The sequence below is a fragment of the Biomphalaria glabrata genome, chromosome 4 (genome assembly GCF_947242115.1).
Source record: "Biomphalaria glabrata chromosome 4, xgBioGlab47.1, whole genome shotgun sequence".
Classification (NCBI taxonomy): domain Eukaryota; kingdom Metazoa; phylum Mollusca; class Gastropoda; family Planorbidae; genus Biomphalaria; species Biomphalaria glabrata.
The window spans coordinates 38,891,905-38,911,078 of NC_074714.1; the positions used below are offsets into that span (position 1 = coordinate 38,891,905).

General features: G+C 34.0%; 2 protein-coding genes across 2 annotated transcripts in view; both read left to right on the plus strand.

Moving 5' to 3' along the window:
- LOC106079389 (protocadherin Fat 4-like) overlaps positions 1-19,174 on the plus strand; it is a 207,697-nt gene that overhangs the window by 115,147 nt on the left and 73,376 nt on the right. The window contains exons 11-19 of the mRNA XM_056027674.1: positions 549-652; positions 751-864; positions 1,246-1,342; positions 1,691-1,820; positions 5,609-5,723; positions 5,893-6,010; positions 6,846-7,091; positions 7,259-7,401; positions 12,070-12,166. Coding sequence (XP_055883649.1) covers positions 5,658-5,723; positions 5,893-6,010; positions 6,846-7,091; positions 7,259-7,401; positions 12,070-12,166 — 670 coding nt within the window. The 5' untranslated portion in view covers positions 549-652; positions 751-864; positions 1,246-1,342; positions 1,691-1,820; positions 5,609-5,657. The remainder of the gene's footprint in view (positions 1-548; positions 653-750; positions 865-1,245; positions 1,343-1,690; positions 1,821-5,608; positions 5,724-5,892; positions 6,011-6,845; positions 7,092-7,258; positions 7,402-12,069; positions 12,167-19,174) is intronic.
- Positions 12,453-16,566, plus strand: LOC129926007 (uncharacterized). Its single transcript, XM_056027676.1, has 2 exons — positions 12,453-12,786; positions 12,901-16,566. The coding sequence occupies exon 2, from the start codon at positions 14,268-14,270 to the stop codon at positions 15,474-15,476; it is 1,209 nt and encodes a 402-aa protein (XP_055883651.1). The 5' UTR covers positions 12,453-12,786; positions 12,901-14,267; the 3' UTR covers positions 15,477-16,566.

Below are 19,174 nucleotides of genomic sequence, written 5' to 3' on the forward strand. Positions count from 1 at the left end.
AACATGAGTCTCATTTCTCCTAAATATTTCCAGAAGGCACATTGTGACATCACAGCTGTCTGCTTAATATTTCCATAAGGCACTTAATGACATCAGTGCTGTCTCCTCAATATTTCTGCAAGGCACATTGTGACATCACAATTAGTTTCTGACCTAATTCCTTCTTCACCAATCACTTCTAGAGCACAGACATTTTTTCCCCTTCTTAGCATTGGCATAATACACTAGTGCATGATATTGAAATTTATTATGTTAAAAGGTTCAGGTTTAGGACATTTATTCAATACTAAGCTTGTGACATTTATTAATTTATTGCATCATCATTGTACTTTTGCTATTTGATGTGAACTATCCTAAGACCTCTAATAATACATTTGAAATTTTACTTCTCTTGTTATGGATACTAGAGTACATGTATGACAAAGCATACTTTTAACAGTTACATATTCTAAACTTAAAGTTGTCAGAATATTTAACTATTTAAACTATTTACATTAACTTGAAATAAAATTTAACTTTATTATTATTCTGCCATTTTTCTAATCTAGAAACTGACTGGGAAATAATCTCAACTAGTCCAACCACAGGGCAACTAATTTTGAAACGCACTCTTGATCTTGATAAAAATGATACAAGTGTATATTTACTCAAGGTAATATATCTTTTTTTATTTTATTTACTAGGAGTTTATCCTTGTAATACAAACTATCATATGGACTAAAAAAAAATACAACACTCCATATGTTTCAGATCACAGTGAGAGATGGTGGCAGTCCTGAGCTAACTGGTACCACTAGTTTAACTTTATATATTCTTCCTGACAATGAATTCAAGCCTGAAATAATCCACATCTCAGATCTAACAGTAAGAATCAGTTTTATACCTCTTTTATTTACTAGCTTGCATTCTGTTTTTTTTTTGTTTTTTTTTTAACTTAACTTTTTTTTTTTAGGTATGCTTATAATTTTCAACACTGGCTATCATTACAATGTCGCTGAAATCACTTTATGTTCACTATACTGATTCTAAGTTTTCAGAGATGTTAAATTTATTTTGTAAAACAACCAAATCTAACTACTTTGAAACACAGCCGTTGTGTTTGTTATACACTCTAGTAGCTTTATTGTTATGATGGAATTCATTCTTGTTAGTTTAAACGTCAAATTCATTTTTATTTTTATGCAATTCAAAATTTTTTAAAATCTTGGCTTTTGTATTTTTTGAGATTTTTTTTTATTTATTCAGATTTTTGAAAACGAAACAATAGGAACAGTTCTAGAGACTTTGACAGCCAGTGATAATGACAAAGGACTAGAAGGACAGCTTGTTTACTCTATTAAAGGTAAAATACTTTGTATTGTATTTGTATATTCCATTTAAAGTCTTTCTCTTTCTTTTCTTTAGAACTTATTAAGACAAAGTTGTAAGAAAAAAAAATCATTTAAATACCATTATGTCACAGTGGCTTAAATCTGTTTTTAGAAAACTTGTATATTAATTATCACAGCTGAATAATGTTAACATTATATCACTGTTGTGAAGTAGTAACAAAAACCCACATCATTTTTAACTAATTTATGGTTGATTTGTTTGGTTTATAAAATAAATATTAGCTAACATTTTGACTATTTATTCATTAAATGTTAAAACTGACTTGGGTCATTGTGATGTAATATTCTCTTTCCTGCAGGTGGAAATAATAATAGTGCATTTGACATTGATTCTATTGGAAACCTGAGATTAGTACAAAGACTTGATAAGGAGCATCTAGAGTTTTACAACCTAACAATTGAAGTGAGAGACTCAGGGGTTGATCAAAAGTGAGTCTGTCTGACTGAAATGCATTCATTTTAGTGTTAGTGTTGACTTGTTTTGGATTTTTCTAATAACTCCTAAAACAAAGAAGAATCATGGCCAACCATCCCTAGCTAGCCTCATTTATTTAATCCCATGTTTACTTGTGAACAGTGGCGTAGCTAGGGTGAGGGGGGAGAATGTGAAGATCCCCTCAGGAGGGCCCCCAATTGAGTGTACGAATTTTGTTTTTAAATAAATTAAATATTACATGACTGTCATGTAATCATGCTGTTCATGTTGATATATAAGTTAGTGACCATATTATATGTATTCCACACTGAGAATTAACTCTTTCCGTGCGGGGTTACTCTCAATTTTAAGCAGTAACTTCCATAGCGCTGACTAGTGCCGTGTTACTCTCAGGAAGTAACTTGGTATATAGGGTAGTTTATTTTATCATCCTGATCATTTAAGAAGAAACCTGATAAGAGCACTTAAAACAAAGGAGACATGAAACTGTTGAAGAAAAGTATCACTATTCATATGATTCATACAAAGATACAACAGTTGAAGTAAAAAAGATCTCTTGATGAGAGAAGTAGTGCCGAAGAAACTCCAGGAGAATACCCTTTTACCACAGTCAGAGAAAACATCTGAAGTAAGTGATACAGATGATGAGTCAAGTGATTGTCTTCCAAAATCACTTTCTCCAGTAGTGGAAGAAGTTGTAATTAAGTGCAAAGACTTCCGATATATCCAGCCTGGAATTTTATCTGAGGAACTGCAAGGAAAATTCTGTTTAAGGGTAGCTTATTTTTCCAAAACAAAAATTAACAGTATTGTTGCCAGTAGAGTTTACCCAAAATAAATCACGAAGGTTGACATCATGGTTTACTAGAAAGCTTCCAACAGGAGAAATTTGCAACCGATCTTAGCTCCTCTTGTCTCCACACTTGGGATGTCTGTTTTGTTTTGCATTGTACTGTTTTCTGAGGCACCAGAAAAGACATATAGTGCATTGAGCAAACCAGGAGTTGGTTTCACCAAATGGAAGAAACTCGAGAGACTGAAAGAATTTGAAGAAGGAGTCCACCACAAACGCTTTTTTTGAAGTGAAAGCTAGAAGAAGAAAAGCTTAAGCCAGAATCAGATGAACTGTCACATAGGTTTCATGCACAAATTTTGAAAAATCAGCACAACATTATGAAGAACTTGTTCTGAAAACTCTTATAGACATTGGATCTGTTGAGAGGTCTAACCTATGTTAATGCAGCCACAATGAGTGGCTATTTGTCTCTTAGACATAAATCCAAAGGCAACATTTCTGAACTGTGATAATCACTCTTTGAACCTGACAGCTCTTCATTCTGCTGAGATTCAGCAATTTTCACCTTTTTTTTTGGAACTGTACATAAATAGTTCAACTTTTTTTCCAATTCATCCCAAAGATGAGCCAAACTGAAGGAAGCTGGAGCCTGGAGTTTAAAAAAAGGAGAGTAATACAAGGTGGTCTACAAGAGAAGAAGCTACATTGGCAGTTTCCTTGCATCTCGACAAAATCATCAAGCTGTTGGAGAAACTTTCTGAATCAACAACTGAAAGAATGGACACAAGAAGCAATGTAAAGAATCTTCTTCATGCCGTGGAAAATTATGAATTTTCTGCTTATTTGGAATTCTAGTCAAATCTCCTGCACCAAATCAATATAGTTTAAAAGAAACTACAAAATTCTGGACTGCACATATGGGAAGCTGATGAAGAAATTAAAAGCCTTTCATGCTTTCTGCAAAATGATGAGAAACTGACGAAACTGATCACCCAATCCATCGAAAGAGCAAAAGAAGGTTGTGAATGCTATGGATTTTCTGTTATCAAAACAACCAGAAGAAAGAAAAGACTTGATATGGAGTTAAGTTCTGATGTAGTACTGTCAGTAGAACTGCAATTAAAACTTGTTGCGACAGAAGTGCTGGATGGACTTCATATGGAGATGAGGGACAGATTCCAAAGGCTGGAAAACCATGTGGACACCTTTGAACGAAGACACCCTTTGGAGTCAATGGATGATGACACACTGATGAAAAACTTGTGTTACTTTTTCCTGTGTGATGAAATACAGGCAAATCTCTTGTTCAATGATGTCATCGATGCACGAGCACTTTTCATCAACAAACCAGTGCCACAATCACCAATTGAGGAAACCAGCTTCATATGGCAATGATGTGTGCTCAAACCTTGCAACATCCATTTCAATACTGATAACTCAGGCCACTTCCATTGCGTCACGTGAGAGATCATTCTCAAAGCTCAATTTAATCAAACACTATCTCAGGGACACAATGACGCAAGAAAGGCTTAGCATGGCTTTAATGTCAGTGGAGTCACAAATACTAGACAGTATTGATGTAGATAATGTTATATGTGCCTTTGCTGCACAGAAAGCACGATGTGAGGCGATATGAATTGATATTTGTTACTTGTGCACTATTTCGCCAATAAACAACAGTATTATTCATTAAAAGAGTCTAAATGATTATTTTTTGTTAATGTTACTGATATACTGTACAAATTTGAATGTAGGTTATATATTTATTAAGTACATTATCTCAAGATAAGATAATTTTATTGATCCAATCAAATGGAAATTCAGTTTGACTTGACTACAATTGACAACATCAGCGTAACTACTGTAAAATAACAGTATAGATGAAAAATTCTAACAACATTCACACACGAAACACATACACATTCACAACCAGCGCTTTATGAATTTTACTTCTATGTACTTCTCGATGAGACAGCTGATCTTGTAACACTCTGACTGAAAGTGGGATAAAGGAGTTTTCAAATCTTTCTGTTTTAGTCCTAATGGAAAGGAGACGACCACTTCGTTCAGATCTTATGTAACAGTGGTTTAATGGGTGCAGGTTGTCCTTAAGAATCAAGAGTGTTTTGGAAAGGCATCTTTCATGAAAAAGCTCTTCAAGAGATGGTAGCTGTATTCGAGTGATATGTGATGCTTTTTTAATTAGTCTATTTAGTCTAAGTCTTTGTGCCAGTGAAGTATTACCATACCAGCAGATGATGGCAAAGTTAATTAGACTGCTGATGGTTACTGTATAAAAAAGTTTAATAATTGTTTTGTCAATGTTAAATGTCAAAATGCAAAGAGGTCAATCCCCCTGGGCCCCCAAATCCCTAGCTACGCCCCTGCTTGTGAATTAGATAAAAAAATTCAAGAAGGGAGCCTGCAGTTTGATCTCTGTGCTCATTTTATTGGGATGTTTGAGAAGGGAGTCTTCAGATTGAGTTCTGTGCTCATTTTATTGGGATGTTTGAGAAGGGAGTCTTCAGATTGAGTTCTGTGCTCATTTTATTGGAATGTTTTAGAAGGGAGTCTTCAGATTGAGCTCTGCTCATTTTATTAGGATGTTTATGAAAGGAGCTTTGTCTTTGTTATCAGTTCATTTTTAGTGAAATGAATATTGTTTACAAAAATGTTTCAAGAATTTCAACATCTATGTCAGTATTTTTTTTTTGTCTCAAACAAAAATAATAGTTGTGTTAAACACTGTAGCTTATTTTTTATAATAAGCCCATAATGTTTAATTGGTGTTGGCATAAACATCTGGTCATATTATATTCTAATTTTATATCAAACCACAGTTAACAGTTGAATTCATTTTTAACTTTTGATTTGAATTTAAATGTTAACTTTCATAATAGTTCTAGCTAAAAGGAAGTATTATATTTACTATAGACATTGCTCAACTATGCCAGTATAATCAACATTTTTAAAATTTAATTTTAGGACTGCAACTGCACTAATTAACATAACAGTAACAGATGTGAATGAATTTATGCCAGAGTGTCCTTCATTACTATACATTACATATTTGGATGAAAATGCAACAGTCAATACTTCAGTGAGTATATGCCTTTTTTTTAACTCAGTAATTTTAATTCAGATCTTTAGTTAAGCTGAATTTTTTTTTCTTCTCCCCAAATGAGAGTTTCAGGTTTGAATGTCACACTTCAGTTTTGACTCTTCCAAATTTTTAGTATTTATCATCCTTCACATGTTTTGTTTTTCAGGTCGATCAATTCAATTGCTCTGACAGAGATGGTGACTTACTCACCTACACTGTTCAGTGGCCAGAAAATACAACATTTAGCTACTCAACTGCATTGCAAGGTTTAAAGCTTAGCAAAGGTAAATTAGAAATGAATTTGTTGTAGGATAAAAAAACAACAACAATGTGCTTAAATCGATTGTTGTATGCCTACAGAAATGGCCAAGGTAAATTTATATGTCTGTTTTTTTATACTGGTGTTATAAGGTTGAAATAAAAAAAAGCACTTTATGAAGCAATGATTTCTCATGGTGATCAAAGGCTCTTCCTTCTTAAAGCATTGCTAATAACAGAATAAATCAGAATATATTTTCTGTAAAACGTTACATTTATTAGTTTTGAAAAAGCTTATTTTCAGAACAAAGCTAATGCCTTATTTTAAGATCTATGTTTGGGGTAGGAAAAAACAACATTTTACTAAACAAGAGTAGAAGAATTAGTTTAACACATTAACTGATCCATGTGTTTTCTACTGTATACCTGTCGACTGCACTGCTACCTTCAAAATGGTGAATGATAAAAGCCTGTTTAAATGAAACATTGGTTTTTAATTTTCTAGTTGTTGTTTTTTTTCTGTTTTCATAGTTAGTATTACATAATAGAATTAGGAAACTGGTCTTTCTAGATCATTAGATAAATAATTTTGTGTTAGTCTATAGATAAAAAAAAATAAATTTAAATATTTGGTAACTAGAACTTATGTAGGCTTCTGGCCATTTAGTCTCTTTTACAGGCTCAGTACAGTAATGTTTTTTATCTTTGTCCTTATGATTATGTACCCTTATTATTAAGATGTCTATAATAATATATTTTTACCAACATAATATCAATAATTTTTCAGTTTGTCATTTTGTATTTTATCTCAAATCACTTTGCTTGTTATTGACTATATCTCTATTTCTTTTTGACTTCCAGAGGTTGATTATGATTCCTCAACCCAACAGTATACTGTCAAGGTGGATGTCAGTGATGGTAAATTTACAACAGTTGTTTCTCTCAGGATATTGTTGAACCCCATAAATGAATTTCTACCAGAGTTCTGGTCAAATGTAACCATTAACATTACTGAAAACAGCAAGCCAAACAACCCCATCTTGAACTACACAGCTACTGATAGAGATTACAGCCCACACAATATTGTTAAATATAGTCTAAAGCCAGGTTTGTTACATATTTATTTTACACATTAACTATTCATATTGTGGAACATTAATTACTGTTTCTTCTATTATTATTATCTTTAATTTCTCCAAATATAGCTCCCTAATTTTGCTTATCGAGTGTAAAATTACTTATATATTTGAAATGTATCATTTTCTGACCTACAGATGCGAGCATCAACTCCTTATTTAGCATAGAGCCCAGCTCAGGTGATATTAGTTTAATCAAAGCATTAGACTATGAAAGCCTTCCAGATGGTCATAAGTTTTACCTCCTAGAAGTTACTGCTGAAGATGGTGGAGGTTTACAGGTTAGATTGAGGTTTAGTCTCACATACAGTTCAGTTTTGAATAGATCTAAGAAACTTTTAGATGTTGTCCATCGTTTGTCAAAATTAAATAAAAATAGTGCATTGGTATTGTTTTAGTTTTACATTTTTCAATAGCTGTTTAATGATCAGAATCATTTCTGTTTTTTAGCGGCCTCCGAAAGGGGAAAAGACACTATTAGTTTTGTGCGAAATGTCTGTCCGTCCGTCCTGTTTAGATCTCGTAAACTAGAAAAGATATTGATCCGACATCACAATATTTTAGACCATTCAAAGTTCTGATGCAACGGCTACTTTTTTTTTTCTGAAAGCGAAAAAATCTAATTTTTAAAATCAGTTATGCAAACATTTTTTTAAAGAGAAAAAGCTAATTAGTATGCATTAAAAGTTAGACCTACATTAAAACGAATAGTAATCTTGTAAACATCATTTTTGTGTACATTTTTTTATAATGAGGAAATAATTTCTTTTTTTTTTGTTGAGCATTCGAAAAAGAGATCCTTTTCAAAACAATTACATCTATTATAAGACTTCAGTTAGGCCAGTAGAGGTGCGGTAGCTGATCGGTAAAGCGCTTGGCTTCCGAACCGGGGTCCCCGGGTTCGAATCCTGATGAAGACTGGGATTTTCAACTTCGGAATCCTTAGGCGCCTCTGAGTCCACCCAGCTCCAATGGGTACCTGATATTAGTTGGGGAAAATTAAAGGCAGTTGGTCGTTGTGCTGGCTACATGACACCCTCGTTAACTGTAGGCCACAATAACAGATGAACTTTACATCATCTGCCCTATAGACCACAAGGTCTGAAAGGGGAACTATTTAGGCCAGGTTAACATCTAACTTTGCATTCACTTGCACCTATCCTTTGATCTGCTGTACCGTTGGGGCACTACACAAGATCTGTCAACCTTCTTTCTCCATTCTTATCTCTCATTTGTCTTTGATATAATTTCATTTGGATGTTCTTTCTGAAAATATTGAAGCCTGCCTGGGTGGATCACTTCAGGGGCCGATTTTGAGTTTGTGTTTCCACACAAACTGTCTTTGTAATTGTTACGTGCGCATCTTAGTGTGAATGTGAAATGGTGCGATTGCGTGTTGAAAGAAGAAGAACCGAAATGGAGGACTATGAACAAGAAAGTGTTTTCAGTGTTAATAAAGATTAAAGTATTTATAGAGATTAGCAATGGAAAGAGAAAAAGAAAAGGAGAGATTAGCGATGGAAAGAGAAAAAGAAAAGGAGAGATTAGCGATGGAGGACAAAAGAGAAAGAGAAAAAGAAAAGGAAAGATTAGACAAGGAGGACAAAAGAGAAAGAGAAAAGATAGCCATTGAAAAGGAGAAGAAAAACGAATTAGTCGCCATTGAAAGAGAAAGATTAGCGTTTGAAAAAGAGACAGCAGAGAAAAAGTTAAATACAGACCAAGGAAAAGAGAATGATAAAAGAAAGAGTGACTCTACAGGGAATAAACTGGCAAAATATAAAGGTTTGATATTCAACGAAGACAAAATGGACATAGACATTTTTTTGAAGAAGTTCGAAATAGAAATGAGAGAATTGGAATACCCTGAAGACAAATGGACATTCTTATTGTCAAGATCATTTACAGCGGAGGTGCCTTCAAAAATATGTATGAACCAGGGTAACTACAGCATTGTGAAAGAACAACTACTTCGAACTTTCGGGAAAACAGAAGCTTTCTATCGCCAACAGTTTGTTAATTGTGAGATAGAACCAGAGGATGACCCGCAGACCTTCCTGGACAAAATGAGCAGCCATTTCGATAACTGGATAGAAACTGCTGTGGTAGAAAAAACCTATGACAGTCTTAAGACATTTCTCATGCTGGACAAAGTGATGTACGAGTGTCAGGAGGAATTAAAAATATTTCTGTTGGAGAGGAAACCGAAATCCATAGAAGACATAGTAAGACTGATAAGGGCTTATAAAGTGGCTCATCCCGAGAAGAAATTATCTAGAGGCAGTGATATAGAAGAAATAGTTGCCTTTAACAGAACATGTGAGACACAGAATAACTCTCACAGAACAAGGGAGACACAGGATAGACAGTATAGAAGTGGTACATATGAAAGACAAAATGATAGCCGCAACGGAAGATATCAAGGAAACAGACAGGAAAGAAAGGACTGGGAGAAAGGTAGAATAGAGCAAGGCTTATCATTGTCATCTGATACTGGAACATTGGAGATTTTTCAGACATTCGTAGGTAACAAGGCAGCCAAGACCATCAGGGATACAGGGAGCACTATTATTGGAGTGAATAAGGATTTAGTGGAAGACCATGAATATACAGGCGAATCTAGGAAGTGTGTTATGTTTAATGGGAATATTGTACAATTACAGATTGCTAAAGTTAGTATAGACACACCGTATTTTAAGGGGACTGTGGAAGCTTGTGTTGTAGATCAGGGTGAGATAGATTTAATTATTGGGAATATTCATGGGGTGAAAATATGTTCAGTAAGGGAGATTGAGAATTGGAAGAAATATTATGGGATAAAGTTTATGCGAGGTAGAAATGGGGATGTGGAAGAAGACATAAGATCTCATACATCAGATGACATGGGTAGCAGAGAACATGAGAAGAAAGAATTAACAGATAAGGTAGAAAGCAATGCAATAGGAATGGGTCCAAATCAAAGTTAAGTAAGGCAATCAGTGGTACAGGGAAAGCGATTTAAACCCACATATAGACGTACAAGTCCATACATCTTATGCTTTAATTGTGGGAGAAGGGGGCATATTAGAAGACAGTGTCAACAGTTAATTAGAATTAAGGAATCAAGGTACAATAGTGGAGAGGCGTATACGAGAAAAGAGAGGGATATTAGCAGCCTAGAAAACAGTACAGCTAGATCATTCGGTAGTAGGATCACAATGGGACATCATTGCAAAGGAGGGAAGCGGAAAGGATGGCATGTCAATAATGTTAGAATTATATAGATATGATTAGAAAAGGTAGGACTGATGGACACTAATTATTGTTCTATTCTACAATGAATAAATATATGTGTAATGAAGTAAATATTGTTGTTACATATACATATAGGTTAAGGATACTACATTATAGAAGTTTGTAAAGGCTACATAGGAAATGTAAAAGAGTATAAATACTGGAAAGTAGATGCGTAGATGTTGCACAATGTATTTAATTATGTGTGGTTCTGTTGGATTATAATTATTCTATTAAAATTACATTTGTAAGAAAATTATCGAAATGATGTGGTAGAAATACATAAAAAGAAACGTCAAGACTGGAATTATTATATAGACCTGATGATACTAAGACGTAAATAGCATTGGATTAAATGATTAAATCTATGGTAGCCTATGAGGAGTGTTGTTAGTTATAAACTGGGTCATGTTGTTGAGGCTACAATATACATGGAGCAAGATAGACCTTGTTTGTTAACTATGTGATTGTGACTGGAATGATGGTGTTTGTACAGGCATAAAATTATGAGTGGGGAATTGTATTAATAGAAATATGATTACTTAAAGATATATGTTAACAGAAGTAGTTTCAATTGCTCATAATAACAGTTATTATTGTGATGAATATAATTGTTATTCCATGTTGGAATTGTATTGGTATTAACATGACATTGTGTTTGAGTTTGTTTAGTTATTACATTATGGTTTTATATGTTACCGATTTTTTTTTTAACTTGGAATAGTCTGATAATATATTCAGTGATTTGTATTTTGGACGTTCGATGTACATCGAACTTGTTAAACAAAGGGGGTGTTACGTGCGCATCTTAGTGTGAATGTGAAATGGTGCGATTGCGTGTTGAAAGAAGAAGAACCGAAATGGAGGACTATGAACAAGAAAGTGTTTTCAGTGTTAATAAAGATTAAAGTATTTATAAACTGTGATTTGTCGTTTACATGTCTAAAGAGTCTCATCCAATATGAAAACGTAACAGTAATCTTGTTTCTTTTAGACTTAATTAGTTAATGACCTCCACCTTTGATTGTAATAATTCATAATTCTTAATATTTGGGGAATTCAGTAGTTAATAGAATTATTAAAGTCATGGTTAATTTTACTATGGTTTATTTGTTTAAAACTGCTCAGTTATCACTCTCAGAGGCACAAAACTTTCTTTATATTTCATTTCTAACTTACTGAAAGTTTCTAGCAGCTTTCATTTTTAGTGCAATGGTGTGATAATAAACAGAGTAAAGTAGACACAAATTTACCCCTTTCAGACCTACGATCTATAGGGCAGATGATGTAAATGTCAATTTGGCTGACTGCGAAAGTGTCACTTGGCTAGCCCAATGACCAACAATTACTTTCCCCAACTAATGTCAGGTACCCACTAGAGTTAGGTGGACTCAGGGTGACATAAAAATCCAGAGATTCAAAATCCCAGTCTTCACCTAGATTTGTCGGTTTGGAGGCCAAGCACTTTACCACTCATCAGGTGTCCTTGTTTCACAAAATGTAACTCTGCCAAATTTAGCCCTGATAATACCCTATTTCTAGCTTTGTTTAAGAAGAGTACAGTTTGAGAATCCTAGGTTTTCCTTTATGTTTTCTCAGGCTGTAATCTGAGAAGTAAGTCTGGCTTGAAGTTCAACAAACATGTACACAATAAAACATTTTTTTCTTGAATGTAGGGATCTGGCACTGTAACAGTCTCTGTTCTTGATGTCAATGACAATGCACCAAAATGTAGTCATGAATTTTTTACAGTCTGTGTTAATGAAACTCAAAGTAAGTTTATTTTCCTTCAGCTGGAACCATTTAACTTGACAGCTACTTTACCATTTTGATAGCACAGTTTACACATTTGATACCATGTAGCAGCTAGAGGGTTTAAGTGAAACTTGTACTGGAAACACAAACATTGTTGCAATAAAAACTTGACAGTATTGACAAAATTTTCTTACACTTCATGAGTCTTAATTATATCAGGATTTTTTTTTTTACTGGTTTCTAATAGATGTTTCTCATTGCTTTGTTTATTACATGCAAAGTATGTGAGGGCTTGTTAGGTGTCGCAGTTATCTATGTAACTGTATAGTAGAATTATTTCTCTAATTGATAGTGCGGCGTTGATCACTATATTGATGACGTCATTACATTATTAATATTTTCTGTGTAGACTAGAGGACTGAGCTTTTGTTGCTTGTCACAACTTCTAGTGACGTAAATTTAGTGTGTGTGTGATTTGCGTCATTTATCGTCTAGTACAGTCTCTCCATTGTTTTGTACGTTGGTACAGATAGACGTGTTTTGAGAGCTCTGGAATTTCTCCTTGGTTTTTGTTATTGGATAGCCTTAGCATTTGCCTTGGACATTTTCTTGTTGGATTATCTTGACCCCTGTTTAGGGTGAGTTTTATTTTTCATTGTATAGTTTTTCTATTTGAATTCGTTCGTATTTGTAAGTCTATAATTAGACTAGATATAGATGATTAGAAGAATCCTTTCTTTTATCTTCTATAGGGTTTTAGCGTCAAGACTAAGTTTTAGTCGTAGTCTCAGTTGAAGACTCTATTTCAAGTATTAGTGTCAAGTCTATATGTTAGACTCTGTGTCAAGTCTCAGTGTCAAGACTTGTTTATTCAGTCTCAGTTCTATATTGAGAGTACAACTTTAGGGCTACAGTCTACAGGACTGAGGTCTTTCTCTCAGTTGGTCGTCTGGTGTGCACGTTGATTTGTACATGAGTCTGAGGTTCAAGATTCCAGACTGCGGGTTGCAGTGGTCAGACCTGATGGTGTAGTGTCAACTATGAACTTCTACTTTTTGGAATTGTCGTCAGTGGACAGTACCTGATCTAGAGGCTAGATCTACATATATTACCAGTTGTTGTTTTTGAGATTGAAGGACTAGGTGATCCATTGAACTACTTATTATAGTTAAGGTAATATACTATGTGTTTCATAATTATATGAATGTTCTGTATCTAAGGAGACTAACTGGATCATTGTAGATTACATAATTTTACATATTGATATTTCATACTATTATTATCAGTCATCATGAATCAGTCATTTGTAAATATATCACAAGAATAAATTTTATTGTTATTTACATCATACACTTAGTTTATTAGTTTATCTACAACTATATGTGTATGATGTGCTTGTCAGGCTGAACTTGAGCCAAAATATTATAAGTTCAGAAAATAATAACAATAATACAAATTGAAATAATATTTAATATTAATAAATATTTGCATTGGAAATATATAATAATAATTTGATAAATACAAGAATACAAGAACCTGACAAGTATTTTGGGGGCTCGTCTAAACTGTTAAAGGAGTTATTTGAGGGATTATCTCAGTCATAATTTGTTATATTATTGACAGTTGAATATTTGCTAAATAAATTTCTGTACTTGTAAGAGTATATTTTCAGATTCTAGACACTTGTTTGTGTCACATTACTATTCATAACGGTACTATGTGATTGTACCTTATTACTCAGGAAAGGCATCGTATACATTTTTTGTGTGAGACTTTATTGGTGCCAGTGTATCATATTGTTATTGCTAACATTGTATCTTATATATAATATTTTTTTTTAAATTTATACTAATAAGATATAATTTTGTTACATGCTAAACTGATTGGTGGACCTAAATTGGAGCTGTGATCTGTTTGTTGGGATTCTCAAGTTGTCCTGGTGTATCTGGCTGTACCTTGTCATCAATACTCTATCTTCCTGGTGCTGAGGCAGATTCTATCTTCGCAGGAGAAAGCACAGCTAAGTGTATTTTTTTTTGGTTGCTAATAGTATATCTTGTGCTCTAATTAGTTTTTCCGATTTGACCTGTTAAACTTATATTGTTTGGAAATTCTAAGGATGGAGACTAGGTTTTCTATAAATTCACAATTTATAGCGGATGGGCAGGCATTGGGTTTTACAGGAGCTGACTTGCAGAACTATGTGAAGGAACAAAGGGCGGAGGAGGAACGCATAAAGAAGGAGGAGCATGAACGATGGAAAGAAAGGGAAGTAGTGGAAGCTAAAAAGAGGCAGGAAGAATTGGAATTGGCTAGACTTCAGGAGAAAATTGTGGAGAAGGAGTTGCAGAAAGAAAGTAAATCTGAAAACAAAGAAGGAGAACCTAAGATCCAGGATAAACATAGACATATAATTGATAAGTTGGACAAGAGTTTTCAGAATATGAAGGAAGATGAGGATTTGATTGGTTTCTTGACTCTATTTGAGGCGGTGGCAACAAGATGTTGTATTGATAAGAAAAGTTGGGCTATGTTGTTATCGTACAAATTGACGTCGAAACTCAAGAATTTTATGCTGCAAGATGATCTGTTTAAGAAGGAAAATTATGATGAAGTAAAGGTTATGCTAATGAGACAGGCTGATATAAATGGAGAAACGTGTAGGAAGAAATTTCACCAAATTAGACCTAAAGAAAATGATTTCAGGGGATATGTAGCCGATTTGAAAAGGGCACTAGACAATTGGATGAAGATGGCGGAGGTAAAGGAGACCATAGAAGGCATGAAAAATATGATTGTGACAGACAGATTATTAGAGAGTGTTTCAGGCGAAGTGTATCGTCAACTTATCTTAAATAAAAGTGATAATGTAGAAGACATGCTACAAGTAATTGAAAGTTTTAAGACTGCAAGTTCAACAAAATCATTATGTAAAGAGGAAAATGTGTATGTAATGGGAGCTGCTGAAGCCACAAGTCAGAATTATGCTAGTGACAGGAAAGTCATAACTTGTTTTAGGTGCGGAAAAGTAGGTCACAGGTCAACGGAATGTTATGTGGGTGGAGCCGGAGTGAAACCAAAGCAGGTGACATATAATAAGGATGGACCAAGACATGTGTCAGGCACAAGGAATGTGTCATATGGAACTTACAGGAGGCAGTTTGATACTAGAGGAAGGAGAATGGATGGAGGGAATTGGAGAGGAGCTTACAATGATGTGAACCATGGTGGAGGAAATAACAAAGGGAATTATTCAGGTTTTGATTATACTAAGGAGAAAAACACAGACAAGTCAAAGAAAGTGCAAAACACAGGTACGCAGAGATGACTAAATTGTTCACGTAAAATTCAAAGTTGTTGTCATTCTAATCTGGCTGATGAAATAGAATATTTTACTCCATGTAGAAAAGAAACTATGTCTATTGTTGATCAGAAATTGAGGAAAAAGTCTGTAGGGAAATTACGTTTTGAAGAAGGATTATTAAATAATAAAATAGTGTCTATATTGCGTGATTCAGGATCTAGTGTTATTGGGGTAAGAAGTTCTTTAATTGAATGCAAAGACAAAATTCCAGGTAGCTACAAATTAAAATTGATTGATGGTACTATTAAGGAATATCCACTGGCATGTGTTGACATCAATTCAGACTATATCACAGGGAAATATATTGTAGCTTGTTTTGAAAATCCAGTAGCTGATCTAATAATAGGGAATGTACAAGATGAACAACATAATGAACATATTGGTGCTGCTGTTACAAGAGCAATGAAACAAAAAGAGAATGAGGCTGATATTATGAAACATTCAGAAGTTATTCAAGATTGTTATAAGTTATTTGGATCATGTGAAGATTTCTTGAGAGAACAAGTGAGTGATCCTACATTACAAGAATTATGGAATCGACAGAAGGAGAAGAGTGTGGATAATAAGACAAATGGAAGTGTTCGATTCAAGGTATTCGATAGATTATTGTATCGTGTATTCAAAGGTCAATTAGGTCAGGAAGAGAAACAACTCGTGGTTCCAGTGTCAAAAAGGGAAGTAATTTTGAAAACAGCACATGAAAGTATATTTGCAGGTCATTTGTCAGTTAGGAAAACAAAGTCAAGAATATACCAATATTTCTTTTGGCAAGGAGTTGATAAAGATGTTAAAGACTTTATTAGGAGTTGTGATATTTGTCAACGGTGTAGAATGCCACGAAGATGTGACAGAGTTGAACTTGGAAATATGAATATAGTAACAACACCATTTTACAAAGTGGCAATAGATATTGTTGGTCCGTTGGAGGTTACCGAGAACAAGAACAGATTTATTTTAACACTTGTTGACATTGCTACGAGATGGCCAGAGGCAATACCTTTAAGAAATATTACTACAGAAACTGTGATTGAGACATTAAACACAATCTTCAGTAGAATTGGTATACCGCACGAGGTACTAGGTACTAAGTGATAACGGAAGTCAGTTCTTTTTTTTTTTTTTTTTAATAATAATAATAATCTTTATTATCCGTAAGGAAATTTGTCTTCTACAATATTAAAATAGTGCACTCAACTATTTTTCACCCTTCGTCGAATGGGATGAATGAACGTTTCAATTCTTCATTGAAAAGTTTTCTAAGGAAAGTTACACAAGAGAGTCCAAAGGATTGGGATAGAAAGGTTAGCGCTGCACTTTTTGCTTATAGAGAGGTCCCAAATGAAACTACAGGAATATCGCCATTTCAAATGGTATATGGAAGACAGATGAGAGGACCATTGGCTATTCTGAAACAAGTATTTGTAAACAAAGAGGAGGAAGATGAATACAGGAATGTTTACTCATACTTAATGGATTTGAAGGAGAGGTTATTTCATGTGACATCAATTGCCAACAGAAATAGTGAGGTTAAAAAGCAAAAGTACAAAATTCAGTATGATAGATACTCTACATTGCGCAAGATTGATGAAGGTGATTGTGTATTGATACTTAAACCTCAAAGAGAAAACAAATTATCTGTATATTGGCAAGGACCATTTAAAGTTATAAGGAAGGTATCAAGATTCAATTTTCTGGTAAAGAAGGGAGATAAGTTGAAACTTTACCATATCAATAGATTGATGAAATATCATAGCAGAAGTAAAGATGATACAAGTGAAACTGTTATTAATATTGAACATGAGAACAGTATTTTGTCTGCTAATATGGTGTCTGTTGTGGATGATGAGGAGGAATTTGATGAAGACTTGACAAATGAAGATATTTTACCAAGCATTCCGACATTAGAAATCAACAATAAGAAGCAGACGAATGAAGACATTTTATCACAATTGAAGGTCAACCCAGATTTAAACTGTAATCAGAGATGTAAAATAATGAAGGTGCTGGATGAATTCAAAGATATTATATCAGACATACCGGGTAAAGCAGATGTGGAAGAATTTAGGATTAAGTTGCTGGACACTAAGCCTATAGCATTAAAGCCATATACGGTACCAATAAATATGAAGGAGAAATTAAAAGAGGAAATTGATAGTATGTTGAAGTTGGGTATCATAGGACCCACAGATTCATCATATGCCGCTCCTGTTGTGGTTATTAAGAAACGTGATGGTACACTACGTCCATGCATTGACTACCGTAAGTTAAACAGTGTTACACAAATACCAGCTGAATTAATACCAGATCAAGAAGAGCTATTCAATAAACTCTACAGGGCTAAGTATTTTACTTTAGTTGATTTAACTAAAGGGTATTGGCAAATACCTATAAGTGAAGAATGTAAGGAGTACACAGCTTTTAGAGTTCTGGGGGAACACTACATGTTTCATTACTTACCATTTATTTAAGTGGTGCCCCTAACCATTTTAATAGAGTTTTAAAGAGTATTTTAAGAGATATTGAGAATGTATTGTTTTATTTTGATGACATCTGTATATTTAGCGAAAGTTGGGAGACTCATGTTAGAGATGTACAGAATGTTTTCGGTGTATTGAAAAGTCATGGATTTACTCTAAAACCATCTAAATTAGAGGTTGGCTTTACTAACATTAAATTTCTGGGACATAATGTAGGTCGGGGAGAAGTGAAACCAGATAGTAGAAATGTTCAGAAGATCCTGGAGTTTAAACCGCCCAGTACTAAGAAGGAAGTAAGGTCATTAATTGGGTTGGTTAACTATTACTCTAAATTTATACCTTGTTATTCAGACTTGGTGTTTCCATTCACAGAGTTATTGAAGAAAGGGAAATCTGTGAGAATTGATTGGAGTAATGAGTGTATTGTGGCACTGAAAAGAATACAAACTTATTTGTGTGATTATCCTATTCTAAGATTGCCTGATCCTTCTCTTCCATTCTTTTTGCAGACAGATGCATCAGATAAAGGCATTTCAGGTATATTTAGTCAGATGAGAGATGGTGTGTTACATCCAGTGAAGTTTGTCAGTCGCAAGTTGTTGCCACGTGAACAGAAATACTCTATCCTTGAGCGGGAAGGACTGGCCATTGTATGGTCGATCAAAAAGCTAGATCGTTATTTGGCAGGAGTGAAGTTTCATCTCCAGACCGATAACAAGGCATTGTCATTCATAACAAATAGTAATTATTGTAACAAAAGAATAACTAGATGGTGTTTAGCACTTCAGGATTATTGTTTTGATTCTGTCCATTTAAAGGGAGAATTAAATGTTTTTGCTGATGTATGCTCAAGACTTGTATAATTTTTTTGATTCATTTGAGCAATCATGTACTTATGTTATATTAATTTTGATATTGATCAAATTTGATAATGTAACTATGTAACATGCAAACAGTTGTAACTTTAACTGTAAATTTTTGAGACAAACATTATTTTGTCTATTGAAGTGTATAATGAAGATTTTTTATTGTTGAGGTATTCATTGATGATTATTGGTTGTTGAGGATTTCTCAGTTGTTTTTTCTCAGTGAGATTTTGAGGTCTCTTTCTGTAATTCTTGGAAACGTATTTGCAGTATTGATCTTGGTGAAGTTGATTTTCTGGAGAATTTTCTTGCAGTTTTT

Bases quoted from the DNA above. Each gene is read 5' to 3' on its own strand.
- LOC129926007 (XM_056027676.1), top strand. From the start codon at position 14,268: ATGGAGACTAGGTTTTCTATAAATTCACAATTTATAGCGGATGGGCAG.